The sequence below is a fragment of the Schistocerca piceifrons genome, chromosome 7 (genome assembly GCF_021461385.2).
Source record: "Schistocerca piceifrons isolate TAMUIC-IGC-003096 chromosome 7, iqSchPice1.1, whole genome shotgun sequence".
NCBI classification, from domain to species: domain Eukaryota; kingdom Metazoa; phylum Arthropoda; class Insecta; order Orthoptera; family Acrididae; genus Schistocerca; species Schistocerca piceifrons.
This window is the reverse complement of record NC_060144.1, coordinates 173,568,874-173,589,623: the sequence shown is the minus strand read 5'-3', so window position 1 is coordinate 173,589,623 and position 20,750 is coordinate 173,568,874. Positions and strand designations below refer to the sequence as shown.

The following is a 20,750-nucleotide window of genomic DNA, read 5'->3' as shown; positions in this document are numbered from 1 at the left end:
TCGTGGTCCTTCTCCCTTAATGAAATTCGTGATGTGGGTGTGCCGGAACGATCACAGTGACATTGCCAACAACAACGAAAACCAGGTATCTGACCGGTGCTGTGCTTTTTCTGCAATGGCTAAAATAACGTCACAGACTGAAGTGCTGTTTGCAAAGCAACCGAGTGAATCTCTCCCCATCTGCAAACAAACTGTGCGAAAATCGCTCTCAGCGCAGGGCTTTGATCGGCCCTTTTTTTGTCGTGTTAATCCAATACGGTTCTTCCCATAAATGGCACGGCATTTTGTGCGTCACATCTTGAAATTAACATCGTACATGGTTCCCATTCGCACCACCACAATTATTTCCTCTTCATAATGGTGCTTTTTAAAGACCGAATATGTCGGGAATTACATGGCATCAACGGCTTTGGAATACTACCACAGGTGGACATCATTCTTTCCTTACACGTGGGCACTAGATCGAATGTATGGTGTCTTACAGTGAGTTGCAACGTTCTTATGTCTTTACTGATGGACAATGGAGGGCAGTATGTACACTGGCCAAAACTGTCCGAGTACCCATATGTAATTCGGAATTGACAACTAGATGTCACCCTATAACACGAGGCAGGAAGTATTGCGTTTTCAGTGGAGAAGCGCTGACAGCAGATTGGCTGAGCGAGGAGAGCTCAGTGACTTCGAATGTGGGTTAGTCATCGACGTCATCTCTCCTCCTAAAGCCGTCCAAGTCGACTGTTGGTGATCCGTTTGCGAAGCGGAAACGCGAGGGAACAACCGCAGCTAAATCAAGGCTAGGCCCACCTCGTGTACTGATGAACTGGGGCCGTCGAGCAATGCGGAAAGTGATTTAAAAAAAAAATCGCTTAAAATGAGGGGAAAAATCTCTCGTGAGTTTCAAAGCTCTACCAGTCTAGCTAGCACATTGATCGTGCGCTGGGAGTTGAAAATAATTGGGTACAATGGTCGAGCAAACCATTTGTGTAGTCGATGGCGAGCGACGCCTGAGGTGGTGTGCAAAGCGACGCCACTGGACAGTAGATGACTGAAAACATGTGATTTCGAGTGGCTCTGTGGCAACTCGGTGGAAGGGTTTGAGCTTGGTGACTGCCTCGAGAACTTTACGTGTCGTCATATGTAGTGCCAACAGCGAAGTACAGAGGAGGTGCTGTTACGGAACCGAGGACCTAATCGTGGTTAAGAGGCGGTTACCTTATTGCGCCTAAGAAAACTATAAATGCGGAATGATACAAGGATATGAACATATTTTACAGGAGGAGGAGATTAGTGTTTAACGTCCCATCGACGATAAGGTCACTAGAGATGGAGCAGAAGTTCGGATTAGGGAAGGATGGGGCCTGGAAATCGGCCGTGCCCTTTCAAAGGAACCATCCTCGCATTTGCCTGGAGCGATCTATGGAAATCACACAAAACCTAAATCAGGTTTCGAGTGGCTCTGTGGCAACTCGGTGGAAGGGTTTGAGCTTGGTGACTGCCTCGAGAACTTTACGTGTCGTCATATGTAGTGCCAACAGCGAAGTACAGAGGAGGTGCTGTTACGGAACCGAGGACCTAATCGTGGTTAAGAGGCGGTTACCTTATTGCGCCTAAGAAAACTATAAATGCGGAATGATACAAGGATATGAACATATTTTACAGGAGGAGGAGATTAGTGTTTAACGTCCCATCGACGATAAGGTCACTAGAGATGGAGCAGAAGTTCGGATTAGGGAAGGATGGGGCCTGGAAATCGGCCGTGCCCTTTCAAAGGAACCATCCTCGCATTTGCCTGGAGCGATCTATGGAAATCACACAAAACCTAAATCAGGTTAGCCGGACGCGGGTTTGAGCCGTCGTCCTCCCGAATGCGAGTCCAGTATGGTAACCACTGCGCCACCTCGTTCGGTAACGCATTTTACAGCATCGTGTGCTGCGTACAAAAGAGAAACAGTTCGGTGACGATGACTGTTTGTGTAAGCATGACAATGCTTACACAATCAGTCCGGTCATAGAACAACATATGAGGCAATGGTCTGTGGTTAACAACATTCCTGAAATGGAGTAGCCTGCCCAGAGTCCCAAACTGAGCCCAGAGGAACACCTCTGAGTTAAAACGTTGACTTCGATCCATAGCTTAGCATCTAACATGAATTTCAAACTATCATAAAGGCGAAGGTGGACACACTCCATATTAATTTCCACTAATAGATGTCCGGATACTTTTGATCATTTAGTGGTAAGAAAACTTCGGGTTTGACGTTAGTTTCGATAATGTGGTGATATGGAAGAAACGCCGAAGCCTACTAAACAATTCGATGCGATGCGATGACTTGAAGAGAGTGTCGGAATGGAATGGATCTGTGGGAACTGTAAAGAAATCTCCCTGTGGAGTTTTTGAGAAGCTGTTAATGTATTGCTGAACAGGTAAGATGGGAGAATTTTATTAAGCTAGGAAATTAAATAACCAGACTGGCACTCCTTGCACTACAGAAAAACTTATTGCAATTTGTAAATAGGTCTTGCCTACTGGCGTAATACATGAAAAGTCACTGACAATAACAACAATATGGGATTGTGGGTCCACCTTGATGCGAAACACTTTTATTATTTATTTATTTCCAGGCAAATAATGACAAAAGTATTTTGCATAAAAGCGAATCCACAATCCCATATTGTTGTTTTTGTGTGCAAACACGGACAGAGGGAGAGTTTCGAGGTAAAATCACCGACAATGTCAGTGCATCATGTTACTTGGAGCTTGTGCTGACTGAATTAGTTAGGTAAAATAATAGGTGGAGTGGGGTTCGTGTTGTGAGAACAGAACTTTATTTCGTCCAATTTAATCCTTCCTCTTCCACAAATAATAATAAGACCAAAAGCACAGTGCAACGTTGTCCACGCATCCTTCACATCTTCCACATCCCATTTCATAGACCTATTCTTTTCGGAGGAAGGAAATGGCGTATCACTTTATGAGAAGATAAAGAGCCCAACTTTTTTGATTGAACAAGTCTAGACTTTGCTGCAACGTTTTTACTACAAGGAAATCAGGTGTAGAATTATTAGATAGGGAGTAGCGCACTTGCCTGATGAACGGCTACAAAAAGCTAACGGTATCGTTTTGTTGAATGACTATTAACGTTGCAGGGATAAAAAATACGTTAAGAGGCAGCACCAAGAAGTAAGCTTGCATCGAAGGGCAATTCCGCCGATTACATGAAGAAGTTTCTATTTGAAATTTCAGTGAATTCAGCTGTGCATGAAACGTTGATAGAAATCAACGGAGAGAGTTGAAAATGTGTGCCCGACTGGGATCCGAACCTGTGATCTCCTGCTTCCTAGGCAGGCGCTCCAACAACCCACTTTTTTGTTGATTTAATTTTGTTCGTTATTGTTCGTTCTGTTTGCTCGCGGTGGACGTCCCATGACGCTTGTTCAACTTCATCAATGATCCATTAACTCAAAACCGTGCCGGCGTCCCATAAACCACCGAGGACACAGGAATTAGCGCGGCTGCGCGGACTTATCTCGAGCATGCTCCCCAGCAGACCCACATTCTCAACTTACTCGACACACTGCGAAAGTAGTGCTCCCCGCCAATTAATCTCAATACATCAATGCTCTTGGCAAGGCCTTTCCCGCATGAGTTCGAGTGTATGCACAGAAATGATCCTTGGCTTGTGATCGCCATAATTATTTGTTTATGGTGTCTGTTCTTTCGGATATCTCCGAAGGAACAGACACCGTACACATATAACTTTCTATTTCTTTCTTGAGAATCAACATTTAACACCAAATTTCAAACGCTTCGATTCTCCTGGTTTTCCCCAGTCGATAATTCACTTCCACGCAAAGTTGTGCTCCAACCTTCTCAGAAATTTCTTTTTCAAATTAAGGCCAATGTTTGATAGTAGCAGGTCTTTCTTTGCGAGGAATGCCCTCTTTAATTGTGCTCGTCTGCTTTTTATATCCTTGCTTCGCTTGACACGAGTAATTTGCATTCAAAAAATCACAATTCCTTTACTTTTTCTGCCACGTGGTCCCCAGTACTTAGGTAAACTTGGTCAATAATCTCGTTTATGCTACACCTCTTATTTTCATCTTGGTTTACTTTCAGGCCATGTTCTGTTCCCACTATACAATTCATTCAATTTAACGTATTCTATACCTCTTTCTCACTTTCACAGTGGACCGTAGTCATCAACGAACCTTATCATACTTTAACTGTGAATTTTATTTCCACTTTTTATTTCTTTGTTACTACGTCACTACTCTGCAACTCACATCCAAATGGATGGTTGGTTCACAGAAAGATGTTTCAGTCACCCCCCAATCCACGTGAAAAAAATGAATACCTAAACCTTTTCGTATGAGCTGTCATTTCTCTTATTTTATTACGTCGGTTGTAGGTGAGAGTGATGAAAACATTTTCGCTTTCGAAGAAGAAAGTTGGTGATCGAAATTTTGTGAAAATATATCGCCTAAACGAAAAAGTGTTTTGTTTCGTGATCGCCATCCCAACCCGCGTACTTACTGCCGACAGTCTCTACCCTACTTCGCGACTGTGCAAGACGAGCTGCCCTTCTTTGAACTTTTTCGACGTCCTCCGCCAGTCCTATCTGATAAGGATCCCCGCGCACAAATACTCTAACAGAGAACGGACGAGAGTAGTGTAGGTAGTCTCTTTAGTATATTTGTTCCATCTTCTATCCGTTTTACAAATAAACCATAGTCTTTGGTTCGTCCTCTCCACAACATCTTCTGTGTGATATTTTCAATTTAAGTTGTTCATAGTCGTAATCCCTAACTATTTAGTTGAATCGGCAAACTTTAAATTTGTATTAATTTTTTATGCAGCTGGAATGTAACATTATTTTCATTACTCATGTGGAGGGCCTTAACATTTTTAACACCATACAGATATCTTGTCTAACTCATTTTGTTTTTTTTTTATTCTGATTTTCCTAGACAGTAAATGACAGCATCATCTGTAAACAGCAGAGGACCTAAAACGCTTCCTTGCGGACCATCAGATATCACTGCAGTGTTTACTCGACAACTTTTCGGCAATTATTACGAACAATGACAATACTGACAGGAAATCTCGGACCTAGTCACACAATGAGACAGGCACGAAATTTGGCTAGAAGCTCCTTGTGAGGAATGGTGTCAAAAAACCGGAAGTCCAGAAATATAGAATGAACTGCAGAGCTCTGTCGATAGCACTTTTTACTTCATAAGAATAAAGAGGTAGTTATGTTCGCAAGAACGATATTTTCGGAAGCTGTATTATGTGTCAATCGATTGTTTCCTTTGAGTTATTTCATGTTTGACAATATGTCCCAAAATCTTACTGCAACTGTGTGGCAGTGATATGGGTTCTGTAATTAAGCGGATTAATTTTCTTTTCTTTTTTGTGTACTGGTTTGACCTGTGCAACTTTCCAGTCTTCGTCCTTTTTTCGATTGAGCGGTTGAATATGGATGTTATATACTCCGAAAGGAACCTACAATCTGGACCGAAATATATGCCTTCATTGACTTATGTAGTCTTACCACACCGAGGGTATCTACTTTAAGTTACTCATGTTGGTAGCTGTTCTTGATACAAATCCTGGAACATTTACTTCTTCTTTGATGAAGGAATCTCGGAAAACCGTATTTAGTAAATCCGCTGTAGTGGCACTTGTAACACTATCATCGCTATCGCGCAGTGAAGGCAATGATTTAGTTAACTGCTTCTTTGATACACCGACTAAACGGTAGAGGATCCCTGATTTATGCCCTGCTTAATGCTCCAACTTAGCTGAGAAGGATTGTTTTCCAGTCATATTATTGTTGTTCTCCCTGTACCCCTCTCTTACTTTCCAAAGTTCACAGAAATTTTCCTGCGTACATTGCTGGACTAAAATCTTGAAAGAAAGTAATCGAGGTAAAGAAAAGGAAGAAAGATTGGCGTAAAACTTCTCATCGGCGCTATCACTGCAGGCGGCGATAACGCGAAGTAGTGGCAATGATAGATGCTGTCAGCGCTGAAACAGTGAAGTTGGGTCGAGAGTGGTGGGTCGTGAGTGTATCTGGATAACTCTGTAGGTAAGAGCACTGTTAGCGAAGCATTTCAAATAACTCAAAAATGCAAGTCTTACAGTACAGACTGTATACCAGTTTGGTTCCTTTCAGACTGTGCTGGTATAACAGCTCCACACTTAACAATCATATACAACCGTTCGCTCGACGAGAGATCCACATCTAAAGACTGGAAAAATTCACAGATCACACCAGTACTCACCTCAAACTCTTCTCTGGCCAGACATGGGGGTTGAACCCCTTTACCATTCTCCACACCTACAAATCCTTAATCCGTCCCATCCTCTGTTACGCCAGTCCCACCTGGATATCCGCCCCCCCCACCCCCGAAATTCCATTAGTCCCTCCAGATTCTTGAGCGCCATGCACTCCACCTCGCCTTCCATATACACCTCCCGTCCCCCGCGCGAATCCTCTATGATTTCCATGTCAGTATTGCTTGAACACATCTGCATACTCTACACCTTGCGCCACCTTCATCCCCCTCATCCCCTCATTGCTTCTCTCCTCTCCAACCCCTGCCCTCTGCCGTGCCTTCACTGTCGTGTCCCCCCTACCCTCCATCTCTACACCCTTCATCTCCTTTCCCAAGGTGGCTTCTGCCAACTCCTCCTCCCAGATGATTCCCTCTCTCTCTCCATTTATCCGTCCTATCAACTCTGATCCTCATCTCCTTTCCTCTGTCCTTTCCCCAGGGTCTCACTTCCACTCCTTTGATCCTGTTTTTTTCCCCACCTACCCTCTCTCTGCCTCCCTTTCCGCAGGGTCTCGCTTCCACTCCTTTGATCCTGTTTTTTTCCCCACCTACCCTCTCTCTGCCTCCCTTTCTGCAGGGTCTCGCTTCCACTCCTTTGATCCTGTTTTTTTCCCCACCTACCCTCTCTCTGCCTCCCTTCTCTCCCCTGAGTCCTTTCTGCTCTCCCCTCCACTGCCTTTCCCACTCCATCTCGTGTCCACCCAGCCCCTCCTCTTCTATGTACCCTCCCTCCATTGGATGCCCCCTTTTTTCCTTTCCTCTCCTCCCCCATTTCCCCCCTCATCGGTCCAGGTCCCCCCCCCCCTCCCGCCATCCGCCATCACCTGTATAGTGGTGTGTTTAGTGTTGTGCATCACCTGTCAGTATTGCGAACAGCTGCCATAGTGTTGTTAGTTGTATTTTTTATCTCATGCGAACAGAAACCAGACTGTCACTGTGTTTTTTAATTGTGCCTGTGTACTTCTTGTGTGTCTTCATCCGCATCGTCAACGTAGTGTTTTTATATTTTAAATTCCATAACTTACCGCCATTTTACAATTTTTTACAATGTCAACGTTTTATTGCCTGTTTTTCTCATTATGTTTCTTAACTTTTCAATAGGCTGTAGAGCAGCATATTACGCTACTGCTGCCAGCCGCTTCCCCCTCTGGGGGGACGGGGGGGAATTGAAATCCAATAAAGAAAAAAAGAAAAAAAAAAAACAGTACTCAAGGGCCGTAACACTTTGCAGTAGGATTTCGGGACATATTCCGTGTTCGAGCAATACGAATACCTCGAAGAAAACGATCTATTGATAGAAAGTCATCATATAGTTCTTGTGCAACACAACTATCTTTTTATTCTCAATAAGTAATGAGTGTTATCGACAGGTGATCTTAAATTGATTCCATGTTTTTAGATTTCCAGAAGGTTTTTGACACCGTAGCCCTCAAGTGACTTCTAATCAAACTGCTTGCCTATGATCGTCGCAGTTGTGTGACTGCATTTGTGACTTGCTGTCACAAGGGTTACAGTTCCTAGGAACAGACAGAAAGTTATCGAGTAAAACAGAAGTTATATCTGGAGTTCCACAAGGAATTGTTACAGGCCCTCTGCTGTTCCTAATCTATATAAACGATTTAGGAGACGTTCTGAGCAACCCTCTTAGATTGTATGTAGATGATGTTGTCATTTATTGTCTATTAAAGTCATCAGGAAATAAAAAAAACAATTGCAAAATGATATAGACAACATGTCTGTATGGTGTGAAAAGTGGGAACTGACCATAAATAAAAAGGGTAACATCGCCAATATGAGCACTAAAAATAATTCATTATTATTCCGGTGCGTGATAAAAAGTACAAATTTAAAGGCTGTTAATTCAGCTAAATAGCTAGGTGTTAAAATGACGAATAACTTAAACCGAAAGCATCAAACAGAAAATGTTGTAGGGAAGGCGAACTAAACACTGCGTTTTATTGGCTGATACAGACATCCCAACCTTCAAAGCTTCATATTACTTTAGTGGGACATACATGTTCCCATCAAACACGAAAGTGTTAATCCATGATAACTTCATAATTTCAATAAGTGTGTTCCAGTTAACATTTTCAAAGACTTTCTCTGAGCCTATCAATGCTGTAAATTCAGATTTGTCTTTATTCAAAGAATTTTTCTAAGAAATTCATAGGATTAGTATTGCCTGTCGTATTATTACATATCTACAGAACCGAATCTGAACTTCCCCGAGGTCATTATTGCCAGCTTCTCCATTCCTCAGCAAATAATTCATGCCACTACTTTGCAGCCATGCCTTATTAAAATAATGGTTTAGTAATATTCCCATCTACCAACAACTACCACATTTGGCGTAGGAATTATTACATTCTCCCTGAAATCTGAAATTACGTCGCGCGTCTCATATATCTCACACATCAAATATAATAGTTTTGTTCTGACATGTTTACAGAACTCTGTCAAATTCTTCTTGCTGTATCATATTCCCCATCTCATCATCTTAATTTCTATTCCTTCAAGTTTATTTCCCCTGTATTAATCTTCTATACAGATTGTCCCCTTCATCTTGACTACCTCAAATAAAGTTTTGTCCAAAATAAAAATAAAAAGCATATGAAACGAATGTTGTTTAGCTACGAGCGGGACATTAAATAGCACTGCTGTCTTTGTTGTAACTTTCTTTATTATTAAAATAACGGCCTTTTTAAACAGCAGCTAATACGGGAACTGCGTGCCGGGATTCGAACTTGTAACCTTTACATTTTGCGGGCAAGCGCTCTACCGACATGCATATAAAACGAATGTTGTTAAGCTACGAGCGGGACATTAACCAGCACTGCTGTCTTTGTTGTAACTTTCTTTATTATTAAAATAACGACCTTTTTAAACAGCAGCCAATACGGGAACTGCGTGTCGGGATTCGAACTTGTAACCTTTACATTTTGCGGGCAAGCGCTCTACCGACATGCATATGAAACGAATGTTGTTAAGCTACGAGCGGGACATTAACCAGCACTGCTGTCTTTGTTGTAACTTTCTTTATTATTAAAATAACGACCTTTTTAAACAGCAGCCAATACGGGAACTGCGTGCCGGGATTCGAACTTGTAACCTTTACATTTTGCGGGCAAGCGCTCTATCGCCTTTTTTGTTTTCTTATTTTTTAATTTTTAATTATTTGTTTATTTACGTGTCTCCCATCATCTATTATAGCCTATTCATGGACTCGTCTTCTTTGCCTTCTATGGCTAACTTGGTTATTTGAATGTTTCTCGTCTTTAAAATGTAAGGGATGCAAGTAAATGTCTTCTTTTGTGAAACTAAAAGTTCTTCCTTTTTTTAAAACGAGAAAGTAATTAATACTCGTAAAAAGAAATTTTTCTTGAAATTAAAATACGTTTCGTATGAGAAAAAATATCTTGGCTGCTTTGCCATTGTGGATCTACTCTTCAGCAAGGAAAGCAGAAAAGTGAAACTCTTCGTCCTTGATAATAACAAAAAGCTTGTAAATACTTCTGTCTGAAAGCGGAAATTTAACCAAAACCTTTCTTCACTAGTAAGGGTCAGTATGGTAGCACAGCAGTCAAAAATCGGGCAAAGTTATATTTGTATGTCGTACAATGCAGCACTTTGTTGTGGTCTACTATCAGGTAACAGCAGTTCAGGACTCATTCCGGTTTTCTCCCTAACTGAGTAGTATGTGTAACTGGCAAGGACCCAGAGAAGTCTTTCATTCTTGGATAAAAGGACTTGTCAGGGGATAGAATGTCTTATGAACTATAAGTGGATGGCGAAGTACGCATCATGATTGCAAGTTTTTATTTCGTCAATCGGCAAATTTCAGGTTTCTCGCAGCATATTAGGCGACTGAGTGAATTCAGTGAAGGCCAGAGTAGGGAATTAGCGTTTCAGACCCAGCACGGGGACAACGCCATTGCAGATGCCACTTGGTAAAGTGCCATCGCGCATTAGGCCACAGTAAATGTTGAGTCTAGATTTTGCTAACTCCAACTTGCATACGCTTTGACCATTGAATATCAAAAGATTGGATGCTAACCTACACTCACATTATGTACATTAGAGTTTGTTTTTCATTGGTTCAAAAAGCAAATTTATTCTGCACCAACTCAGTGCATTGACCAGCTATGACAACGTAGATTTAAGTGAGCAGATGGGGATTTTAATGAACATTCTTTCCTCTGATAAAAATTTTTTCATGTGCAGAGATAACGATTTTAATAATCGTCATTTTTACATGTCCAAGAATTAAACAATTTGTTATTGACTGTCAAAAGTAATTGAACTGATTGTTGTGTATCACTTGACTCCTGGAAGCACAGTTGATAAATTATATGTAGAACAAAAACAGGATAGCTCTTTTGTCTCTCTCGAATAGACCCCGACCTTTCACTTTTATTAATTCATGCATTCCAGTTACGCGACAGCAGCATTTCTAATAATTTTTGTTACGATCTGCACCTGATATTAGCTGCCTTACAGGGCCAGGGTCATATTTATTTAGAATGTCTGTTTGACACCCTGGGCTTGAGAAGACAGTTCAGATGTTTTATCCATTTGCGCGCTAAGTGGTAAGCTAAGTTTGCACACATTAGAACATTTCTGTGCAGATACAAAGGTCAGACGTACGACAAGACTGTCCCTGACATTATTCAGTCTAGACATTGAGCAAGCAGCAAAGAAAACCAAAGAAAAATTCTGAGTAGGAATTAAAGCCCAGGGAGAAGAAATAAAAACTTTGACGTTCACTGATGACATTGTAGTTCTGTCAGAGACAGCAAAGGACTTGGAAGAGTAATACAATGGAATGGACAATGTCTTGAAAGGAGGTGTAACCTGGTAGTCACTGAAGGCAGGATTCGGTTATGATTGTGGATAGAACCGTAACCAGTTACTATTGGTTCACTTTTGCAATTGCACACATTTATTTTAACACGGTAATTCCAGACTCAGCAATAAATCAAGATGTCACATGTTATTAATGAAGGAATAAACAACTGTGTAATTAGTAGTGCTTTCAGTGCGTTGCAATTTACCAAATGAGCATAAAATACAGACACAGAAAAAACTGTTTTTAAAAACAAGCCAATGTGATTCTAATTAGAATTTTAAGGCTAGTAACCACAGTCACGGTTGAAGGCCTTTAACGCCAAGAAGGGCAATTATAAAAAAATTAACAAACTTACTGTAAAACAACGATGAAAAAGCAAAAGTTAATTTAAAAGGACAAGCAACTGATCACCAAACAGATGAGACAAAATGATGTTAACCTTGGTAGCATAATCATTTAAACCTGCTATAACACCAAGAATGGCAGTTATATAAAAAATTTAGAAACATACAATAAACCAACAAATACAATAAAAAAACACAAGGGCCATTCAGAGATGGTTCACCAGGAATCAACATCTAAGTAGGTATGGAAAAAAAAAAAAAAAAAAAAAACACTTTCGCGAGCGATGAGATAGGCAGCCAAGAGTTGCATTCACTTCAAAAGATGGTAACTCAGACTAGTTGCAGTCGTTTTTTTTTGTCATCAGTCTACTGACTGGTTTGATGCGGCCCGCCACGAATTCCTTTCCTGTGCTAACCTCCATCTCAGAGTAGCACTTGCAACCTACGTCCTCAATTATTTGCTTGACGTATTCCAATCTCTGTCTTCCTCTACAGTTTTTGCCCTCTACAGCTCCCTCTAGTACCATGGAAGTCATTCCCTCATGTCTTAGCAGATGTCCTATCATCCTGTCCCTTCTCCTTATCAGTGTTTCCCACATATTCCTTTCCTATCCGATTCTGCGTAGAACCTCCTCATTCCTTACCTTATCAGTCCACCTAATTTTCAACATTCGTCTTAGCAGCACATCTCAAATGCTTCGATTCTCTTCTGTTCCGGTTTTCCCACAGTCCATGTTTCACTACCATACAATGCTGTACTCCAGACGTACATCCTCAGAAATTTCTTCCTCAAATTAAGGCCGATATTTGATATTAGTAGACTTCTCTTGGCCAGAAATGCTTTTTTTGCCACAGCGAGTCTGCTTTTGATGTCCTCCTTGCTCCGTCCGTCATTGGTTATTTTACTGCCTAGGTAGCAGAATTCCTTAACTTCATTGACTTCGTGACCATCAATCCTGATGTTAAGTTTCTCGCTGTTCTCATTTCTACTGCTTCTCATTACCTTCGTCTTTCTGCGATTTACTCTCAAACCATACTGTGTACTCATTAGACTGTTCATTCCATTCAGCAGATAATTTAATTCTTCTTCACTTTCACTCAGGATAGCAAAGTCATCAGCGAATCGTATCACTGATATCGTTTCACCTTTTATTTTAATTCCACTCCTGAACCTTTCTTTTATTTCCATCATTGCTTCCTCGATGTACAGATTGAAGAGTAGGGGCAAAAAGGCTACAGCCTTGTCTTACACCCTTCTTAATACGAGCACTTCGTTCTTGATCGTCCACTCTTATTATTCCCTCTTGGTTGTTGTACATATTGTATACGACCCGTCTCTCCCTATAGCTTATCCCTACTTTTTCAGAATCTCTAACAGCTTGCACCATTTTATACTGCCGAACGCTTTTTCCAGGTCGACAAATCCTATGAAAGTGTCTTGATTTTTCTTTAGCCTTGCTTCCATTATTAGCCGTAACGTCGGAATTGCCTCTCTCGTCCCTTTACTTTTCCTAAAGCCAAACTGATCGTCACCTAGCGGATTCTCAATTTTCTTTTCCATTCTTCTGTATATTATTCTTGTAAGCAGCTTCGATGCATGAGCTGTTAAGCTGATTGTGCGATAATTATCGCACTTCTCTAACGAATGACTAATGATAATTTTGCTGAGGCTACCTGACGTCCAATAAACCAAATGCAAAGATGCAGAAATACGCAGAAGCCAGAATCGGCGGTCTGGACTCCGTCTGCAGAATACTGTGCTTAGAGCGCCCGGGACGAGAAAGACATCACTACCACCAGAGTAGAAGAATCGCCGACCAACCTACAATCAAGAAAGCTGTCAAAACTACACACCTCACCGGACAGCAGTGGCAAGGCGAGGAAACGTAGACTGCCGTTACATACTGGGGTGTTAGCGGCCACCAGTCAGGAAAAATACCGCTGGTTGAACAAATTGTCACAACCTGAATGCAGTAAATAGTAATAAGAAGTGGAGGAAAGCTGATCAGATCCGCCTTGCCCAAGCACTCCACTCACTGCTCTTCATCTCGCCGATACTACGAGCAGCAACATGAACCCAAGTCACTGGAGAATCACGAGATGTCACAATGGTGGAGGTTGCTCAACTGAATTGAAATGCACTCAATGCCTGCAGGATCCGGTTTATGACGAAGTTGTGCACCATCGTGACCACAGCCGTTCCACCCAGCAGTCCATGCGTGCCACCAGCGGTCCCGGCGTGTTCTCGCACTATGTGAACCTGGCTCCTCCTGAGTCCCCAACCGAACTGCCACATTCACAAGACACAGAAAAACAACGACGTCGCCTCAAAGATCTCAAAGATAGGGCAACAGTTACTACATATCGATAACCGCTGCTGATGCCACTAGCGGACAGGCAACGCTTGCGAAACCGAGTGGCGCCAGTCAACACGAGAAGAAGACAACAACCACAACCATTCCAACTAAACGATACTGTCTGGCCTGCAACAGAGGTCGGAAACCTACAAACAGGCCGCAGCAAGGTTCAGGAGGATACAAGACGGCGTCTGTCTTTCGCATAGTGACGCTTGCTTCTGCAGCTTTGCGCTTCTCCTGTAGCAGTCGCCACTCTGCCGCATACTTACGAAAGGACTTTTCACCGAGCAGCAGCCAGATGTCGGAGCTGGCGACGACGCCGTGCTGCAGGTAGATGGCGGGCCGAGCAGCGTCTGTTGGCTGGGCCTGCGTTTGCGACTGCGGGCGCCCGCGGGGCACCCGGAACACGCGCATCACGTAGCCCGTCTCGCCCGTCACCCAGTGCTCCTCCACCGGATAGCCATACTTCTGCACGCGCTCCGGCTGCAACAGCGAGAGCAGCACCTCTAAACACAGCACCAGGCATGTACACCGACACGAAGGCGATTGTCCTGCAGATGGTGAATCAATAATTAATGAAAAGCCGTTCCAGTTGCTTAATTAGAACGTCATTAAGTCCACACGACCGGTTTCATCCTTTATATTAGGTCATTATCAAGTGCAGTTGTAATTCTGAAACAGTTCCGAATATAGTTCTTTTTAAACCAAAGTGTGTTAACAGTTTTAGTGTGCCGGATTATACAGTTTGTATAATTGCGACACCCCCATTTTTCATGATGTCAATGCGCGCGAAACTTTTTTAAATTCACGTGACTTACACCGTTTTCATGATGTGATGTTGCTTCTCTACAGCATAACGTAAATTGCATATTATATTCTGCACTTGTACTGTACATATATAAGCATTGTCTCACTTCTCCTATTATCAAAATTATCTTTATACCCATCATACCATGAATTAACGTTTCGCAGTTTCTGCTATACTTGATAAGAGCCTAATATAAAGAGCGAAATTGGTCGTGTGGATTTAATAAAGTTCTAACTAGGCAGATGGAGTGACTTTTCCTCTAATTGAACAACAATTGGGGAATTGGCATCATCGACAGGTTGAGCAACTTATAATGAATCAAGAAACACTCCCTGGTGAAGGAATCAGGTTTCATCTCCCACAGGACATTTCTAGCAGGCGTTCTAGGAGAATGCAAAGTTGCTGCGAACTCTGTCGTGAGAAAACACACTATGTGTGGCCACAAGTATCTGTACGTTGCCTACTCAAGGATGTCCACTCACTTTTCGGTGGTCTGCAGCCCATGCCTTCCCTGAAGCGACAAGTAGATTTTGTCGGCTAGAGACGCTGTAGCAGGAACAAGCCGCAATAAACATAACAACAGGTTGTATAAAATATTTCATCCTCATACTTAGCTAACTAAGGAGTGAATTAACTACCAAGTCCGTACTAAGCACAGATTGAAGTGTGACTTTCACACGCACCACAATCGCTCTCAGTTGTCAGTTTAAGGTATTCACCCTGACCCGTTACCAAAAAGATCAGCTGATTGTCTGTGGATCGAATACTCGCTCAGTACATTGCAAGATTGACTTCGGATTATCAGTTCTAAGTTACAGTTGCACAGCATGCCATGAGGAGATTTTAGATTATTCAAAATAAGTCTGAGCGCAAAGAAAAATTCGAAATTTCCGTAAAAGTCTCATAAGTCGGTACCTGAAAGTTCTCAAAGTCATTATAGTCTCCTAAATTTCGCCACTGCTCAAAATTAATAAGTCCTTTCAGTGCACGGTGCAAACACGTTTCACCGTCACGAAAGCTGAGCAGTGAATCCTTCCTGACTCACTTCCTCGTACAAAACGCTTGCGAAGGTGCTCTCCTCTGACTGTGACTTATCATAGCCACTCAGCTACCCTGCGTCTTCTACTTTGCACCAGTCATATTATCAACATCTCTTTACCTATGACTGTCCTATGGCTATCACATTACTTTACACCAAATTATTAAATAATTAATTCTGGGTAACCTAACATCGTAAACTGCCGTATTTTCCCGTTGTACCTAACTGACACAAGCGGCCCATGTGTATGTTCCCGCGGTCTCATAACACACCTATTTGTTTACAAATAATCACATGTCAAATACATACCACACATACATTTAACGCAAAACATAGCGCCAGTAAAAATGTTTCGAAAAATGAAATGTTTTACATAAAAATGGTTCTCCCTGTTACTGGTACCGACAAACTTCTGTACGAAGGGTTAGTTAACTCGTGGCAAGTTACTAATTCACGTAACCTTTAAATTCTGCATTTTTAGTCATTTCACGTATCCCCTAAAGAATGACAAATATTAGGCTGCTGTTAGCTATCGACATAAAACACTATACATTTTGAAATACATTGAATGTATTCTCAGTTGCAAATATGGACAATCATTAGCTATATAATCGGTTGGCGACAGTGAAAATGTGTCCCTGTCTCGGACTCTAACCCGGCTTTCCCGCTTATCACGAGCGATCGCCTTACCATTTGGATATCCGAGCGTGATTCACGACCAGTCCCAAACTTCCAGATGTGTCTACAGCCCGTACTCATACATTAATAAAACCGAGAAACTGTAGGGATGGACTGGTGACTGGAAGGTCCTATGAACATGTCTCCGGAAATGCATCGTTGCCACGGTAGATGGCGCTGACGAATGACAGTTCCTCTGAGCACGTGTGACTGACGTAGCGTAGTGTAAGCAGCAGAATGTGAGGTATTCACGTTTGGAAGAAGCCGAGATGTGTACGGCCAAGCAGATAGAAACATTCGAGAGGTAGCACAGCTATACCAAAACAAGTACCATCATAGAAACCAACCAAAATATTTCAAGCCCTTTTTGGGCGTTTGTGAGATAATCGGTCCTTTCAGACTGGCGAACGTGCAGGGAGGTGGCGGACTGTGCGCACACCAGGATATTGAGACGAACCCTAGTAGGAGCTCCAGGCAAGTCGCCTGCCAACATGGGGTAAACCAAAGTACGGTTATGTGTGTCCTGCATGACAACCGCTACTATCCCTCTCAGCTGCAATACACAAGGAACACACGGCACGTGGTCAGAGGAGCTGCCTTTCGTCAGCGCCATCTACCGAGGCAATGATTCATTTCCAGACACATGGTCAAAGCAATCTTTTCCTCCATTTCCAGTCAGGAACCTGTCCCTTTGGTTTGTCGGTTTTGTGGTGTTCACTTTGTATTTGCTGTATAGCGAAGAGCACGTATTTTTCAGTAAACGTTTTTCAATTATGCAAAAAAATGGTACAAATGGCTCTGAGCATTATTGGACTTAACAGCTATGGTCATCAGTCTCCTAGAACTTAGAACTACTTAAACCTAACTAACCTAAGGACAGCACACAACACCCAGTTATCACGAGGCAGAGAAAATCCCTGACCCCGCCGGGAATCGAACCCGGGCGCGGGAAACGAGAACGCTACCGCACGACCACGAGCTGCGGACTTCAATGATGCACTATTATACAAACCTAATGTGACAGGTGTCTGCAGTTGTGCAAAACACCTTTCACACCACGCTCTCACGACCCCGACGATAAAGGTTTGTTTGCCTCAAAGTTCTGGAGTTACATATATGTCTGCTGGCATCATGCAGGTATGATAAGAGGAGTCGACGTCCGCCATGTTAGCTGTTAGCTGCTTCTGGTGGACATGTTTCAATCAAGGAGACCAGGTTGCGTCACTTACTAACAATTCTGGTTGCAGTCGTAAATGTACAGGAATAACATTTCATTAGCAAGTGAACTCGTTCAAGCGATGTATCCTTTTATATACTTGAGTTTTTGTTGCGTTGATTTCTTTTATTGTAGCTGAGACGCCGTGCTAAACCCGCGGGACAGGACAGGTAGTTCAAATTGTGGAAAGGGATGAAAATAAGCGGCTGTCAGTTACACTCGAACCTACAACTTTATTTGTTTGACCAAACATTGCAAGAGCCAAGAATTAAAAAAAAAAAACACACGGCATTAATTTTTGGAACTTAATAACTGGCTGAATACGCCATACAATCTCATGCCTTAAGGGCAAGACCACTTTAATTTAAAATTGACTGAAAGCCAATAACTTAAATCTCAAACCCAAATCAGAAATTTAAAAGGGAGAAGGCCTTATCTTAAATCAGTTCTTCCAATTAGGCTGAAGGCCCCAAACAATCTCACACCTTAAGACCAAAACAACTTTAAATTTAAAAAAAAAAAATCGGCTGAAGGCCCACCACTTAAGACTCAAACCAAAATAAATTTTTAAAAGGCCTTGTCCTTACCTTAAAACAGTTCTTTAATTACGCAGAAGGCCCAAACAATCTTACGCCTTAAGGGCAAAACAACCTTAATTTAAAAATCTGCTAGAAGCCATACAAATAGAAACAACAAGAACAAATAAGAAAACGCTGTACACCCAACTGCGCTCAGAAGTTTCTGAGGGTCAGCCTGGAATTCAAACACTAACGCTCGCTTAGGTGAGATAGGCAGTCGGCCCAACCATTCTCAATCCGACGACAACCCAACCGACAGACAGTCAACGGACCCACCGACAACATAACTTCCGCTCCACCCGACCAACACACGACAAGGAGTTCAATGGAACAACGTCAAAGGTATTGGCGCCCACAACCAAGTATACATTGAGCTGTCAATCTACACACTGTGCTGGACAGTGACAACACGATGCCTGAATTTACGTCAACGGCCACGGCAGGTAACGGGAACGTTAACGGCCACAAGGCGGAAGATTCAAAATAACTAAGTACAGATAAACTCCACCGGAGGGTGGCTAAAATTTGCCAACTTGAAAACACACGTTGTTGCTCGCGGAAATGTCCCAACAGCCGACAACGAAATCCAAACGACACAATGCGAACAGTCGTGACTTGCTGGTAGATGAAGTCAAAACCCAACTTTCGTGTCAAGGATCGGTGAGCCACGGATCTCGTAGCAATGGGAACTGCACCACACACTCGGGCCGCGTGTAGATGCCACCAACGGCCTCGGCCAAGCTACGCGCCGCGGAGATTTCCTCGCTGCTCCACGGCAACCGACCAACTGCCCAGCCCCGGAAACGGTGAAAGGACCAAATATACATCGATCGATGAGTCGACCAACCGAACGACCAACCAACAGTCGTCCAACTCCAGTCTGCCTCCGTTGGACAGCTTATGTGTGTTGCCAGCGGTCGGCGAGCACTGGCTGTCCGTGCCTCACCGGCGCTCCGATCCCGACTTCACTGCTGCTGCGTCCCGACTGCACTGCTGATCCGTCTCCAACGCACTGCCAGACACACGACGACCCGGAAATGCTATCGCTCGCTCCAGCGTTGGTACGACAGTGTACTTACCGATACGCGCTGCTGCTGCCGCTCACGGGCAAGTAAGGCAGGAACTTAGTGATGCCAGTAAATGAAATAAGAAAACGAGGCGGCCGTACCGTAATAGAAGATGACAATGAGTAAATGGCATGAACACGAGCCGTGTACGGGTCAGTAGCGGTTTTATTTCCGTCATTTGACTTCATATTAGCTATCAGTCCAATGCAGAAAGCTCTCTGGGTGAATGCTATGTGACGGTATCATTGGAAAACGACCAGACATACCAAAATACGCAGCCGGTATTTTCGGGAAGACGACGTAGACCGAAGATTAATTTCTTCAGCCAGTATTAAGGAAAATTCTGTATTACAAAAGCAGCCTTTTCATATCACATACTTCTTGCTTATTCGAAACGTATGAGAAAAAGAAAGATAACGTTAACGAGACGAAATGCATCGTATTAATCGATCAAATACGCATTTAAGAACACAAAAACGTCTGAAAATCCTTTCTGACATTCTCTTATTCACGAAAGCACTGTAACGTTTACCATTTTAAAACAACTATTGTGTACACACAATAGAAATTACGGCGCCGGCTTCAGAGCAACGTACAACGTAAATCTGTAGCTCTTGCTCCCCTTATTATACCTCCATTAATGCTATTGCTCATCTCTGCATTGAAAGTGAGTTTCGTCTCGACAATTCTGCGTGCTTCCACAGGAACCAGCCAATAGGGAAGCAAGGCGGCAGAACTGGGTACAAGGCCTCTTGGTCGGCAGTCAAAATGACATTCTCTCTCGGTTGTTGCTGTGGAGACAAGAGCTGATCTGTTTAGTAAAACGGCACTTTGTGTTGTGATTATCAAATAGATACATTCATGCGTTCCAGTTTATGGTGATACTGTTGCTGGCTTGCACATTTGTGTTGCTTTTACACTGAGGTGACATAGATCGTGGGGTACCTCCTAAAATCGTGTCGGATCTCCTTTTACCCAGTGTAGTACAGCAACTCGACGTCACGTCGACTCAACAAGACGTTGGAAACCTCTGCAGAAATACTGAGCCATGCTGCCTCTACAGTCGTCCATATTTGCGAATGTTTGTCAGTGCAGCATTTTGTACGCGAACTGACCTCTCGATTATGACCCATAAGTGTTCAATGGGATTTATGTCGAGAGATCTGGGTGGCCAAATCACTCGCTCGCATTGTCCAGAATGTTCTTCACACCAACCGCAAACAATTGTGCCCCTCTGAAATCGTACATTGTCATCTACAAAAATTCCATCGTTGTTTGGGATCATGAACGGCTAAAAATGGTCTCTAAATAGCCTAAGATAACCATTTCCACTTAAATTTCGCCACGTTTCTCCTCACCGTCCTGCGGATAAGTTCGTCGTTATGTCCCACACTGATTTCTACGAATCCTGCGTCGGGTTAGTTAGGTTTAAGTAGTTCTAAGTTGTAGGGGACTGATGACCTCAGAAGTTAAGT

General features: G+C 42.8%; 1 protein-coding gene across 1 annotated transcript in view; it reads right to left on the bottom strand.

Annotated features, from left to right (window-relative positions):
- LOC124804846 (lipase 3-like) overlaps window positions 1-20,750 on the bottom strand; it is a 212,029-nt gene that overhangs the window by 111,245 nt on the left and 80,034 nt on the right. Inside the window, exon 2 of the mRNA XM_047265197.1 lies at window positions 14,159-14,372. Coding sequence (XP_047121153.1) covers window positions 14,159-14,372 — 214 coding nt within the window. The remainder of the gene's footprint in view (window positions 1-14,158; window positions 14,373-20,750) is intronic.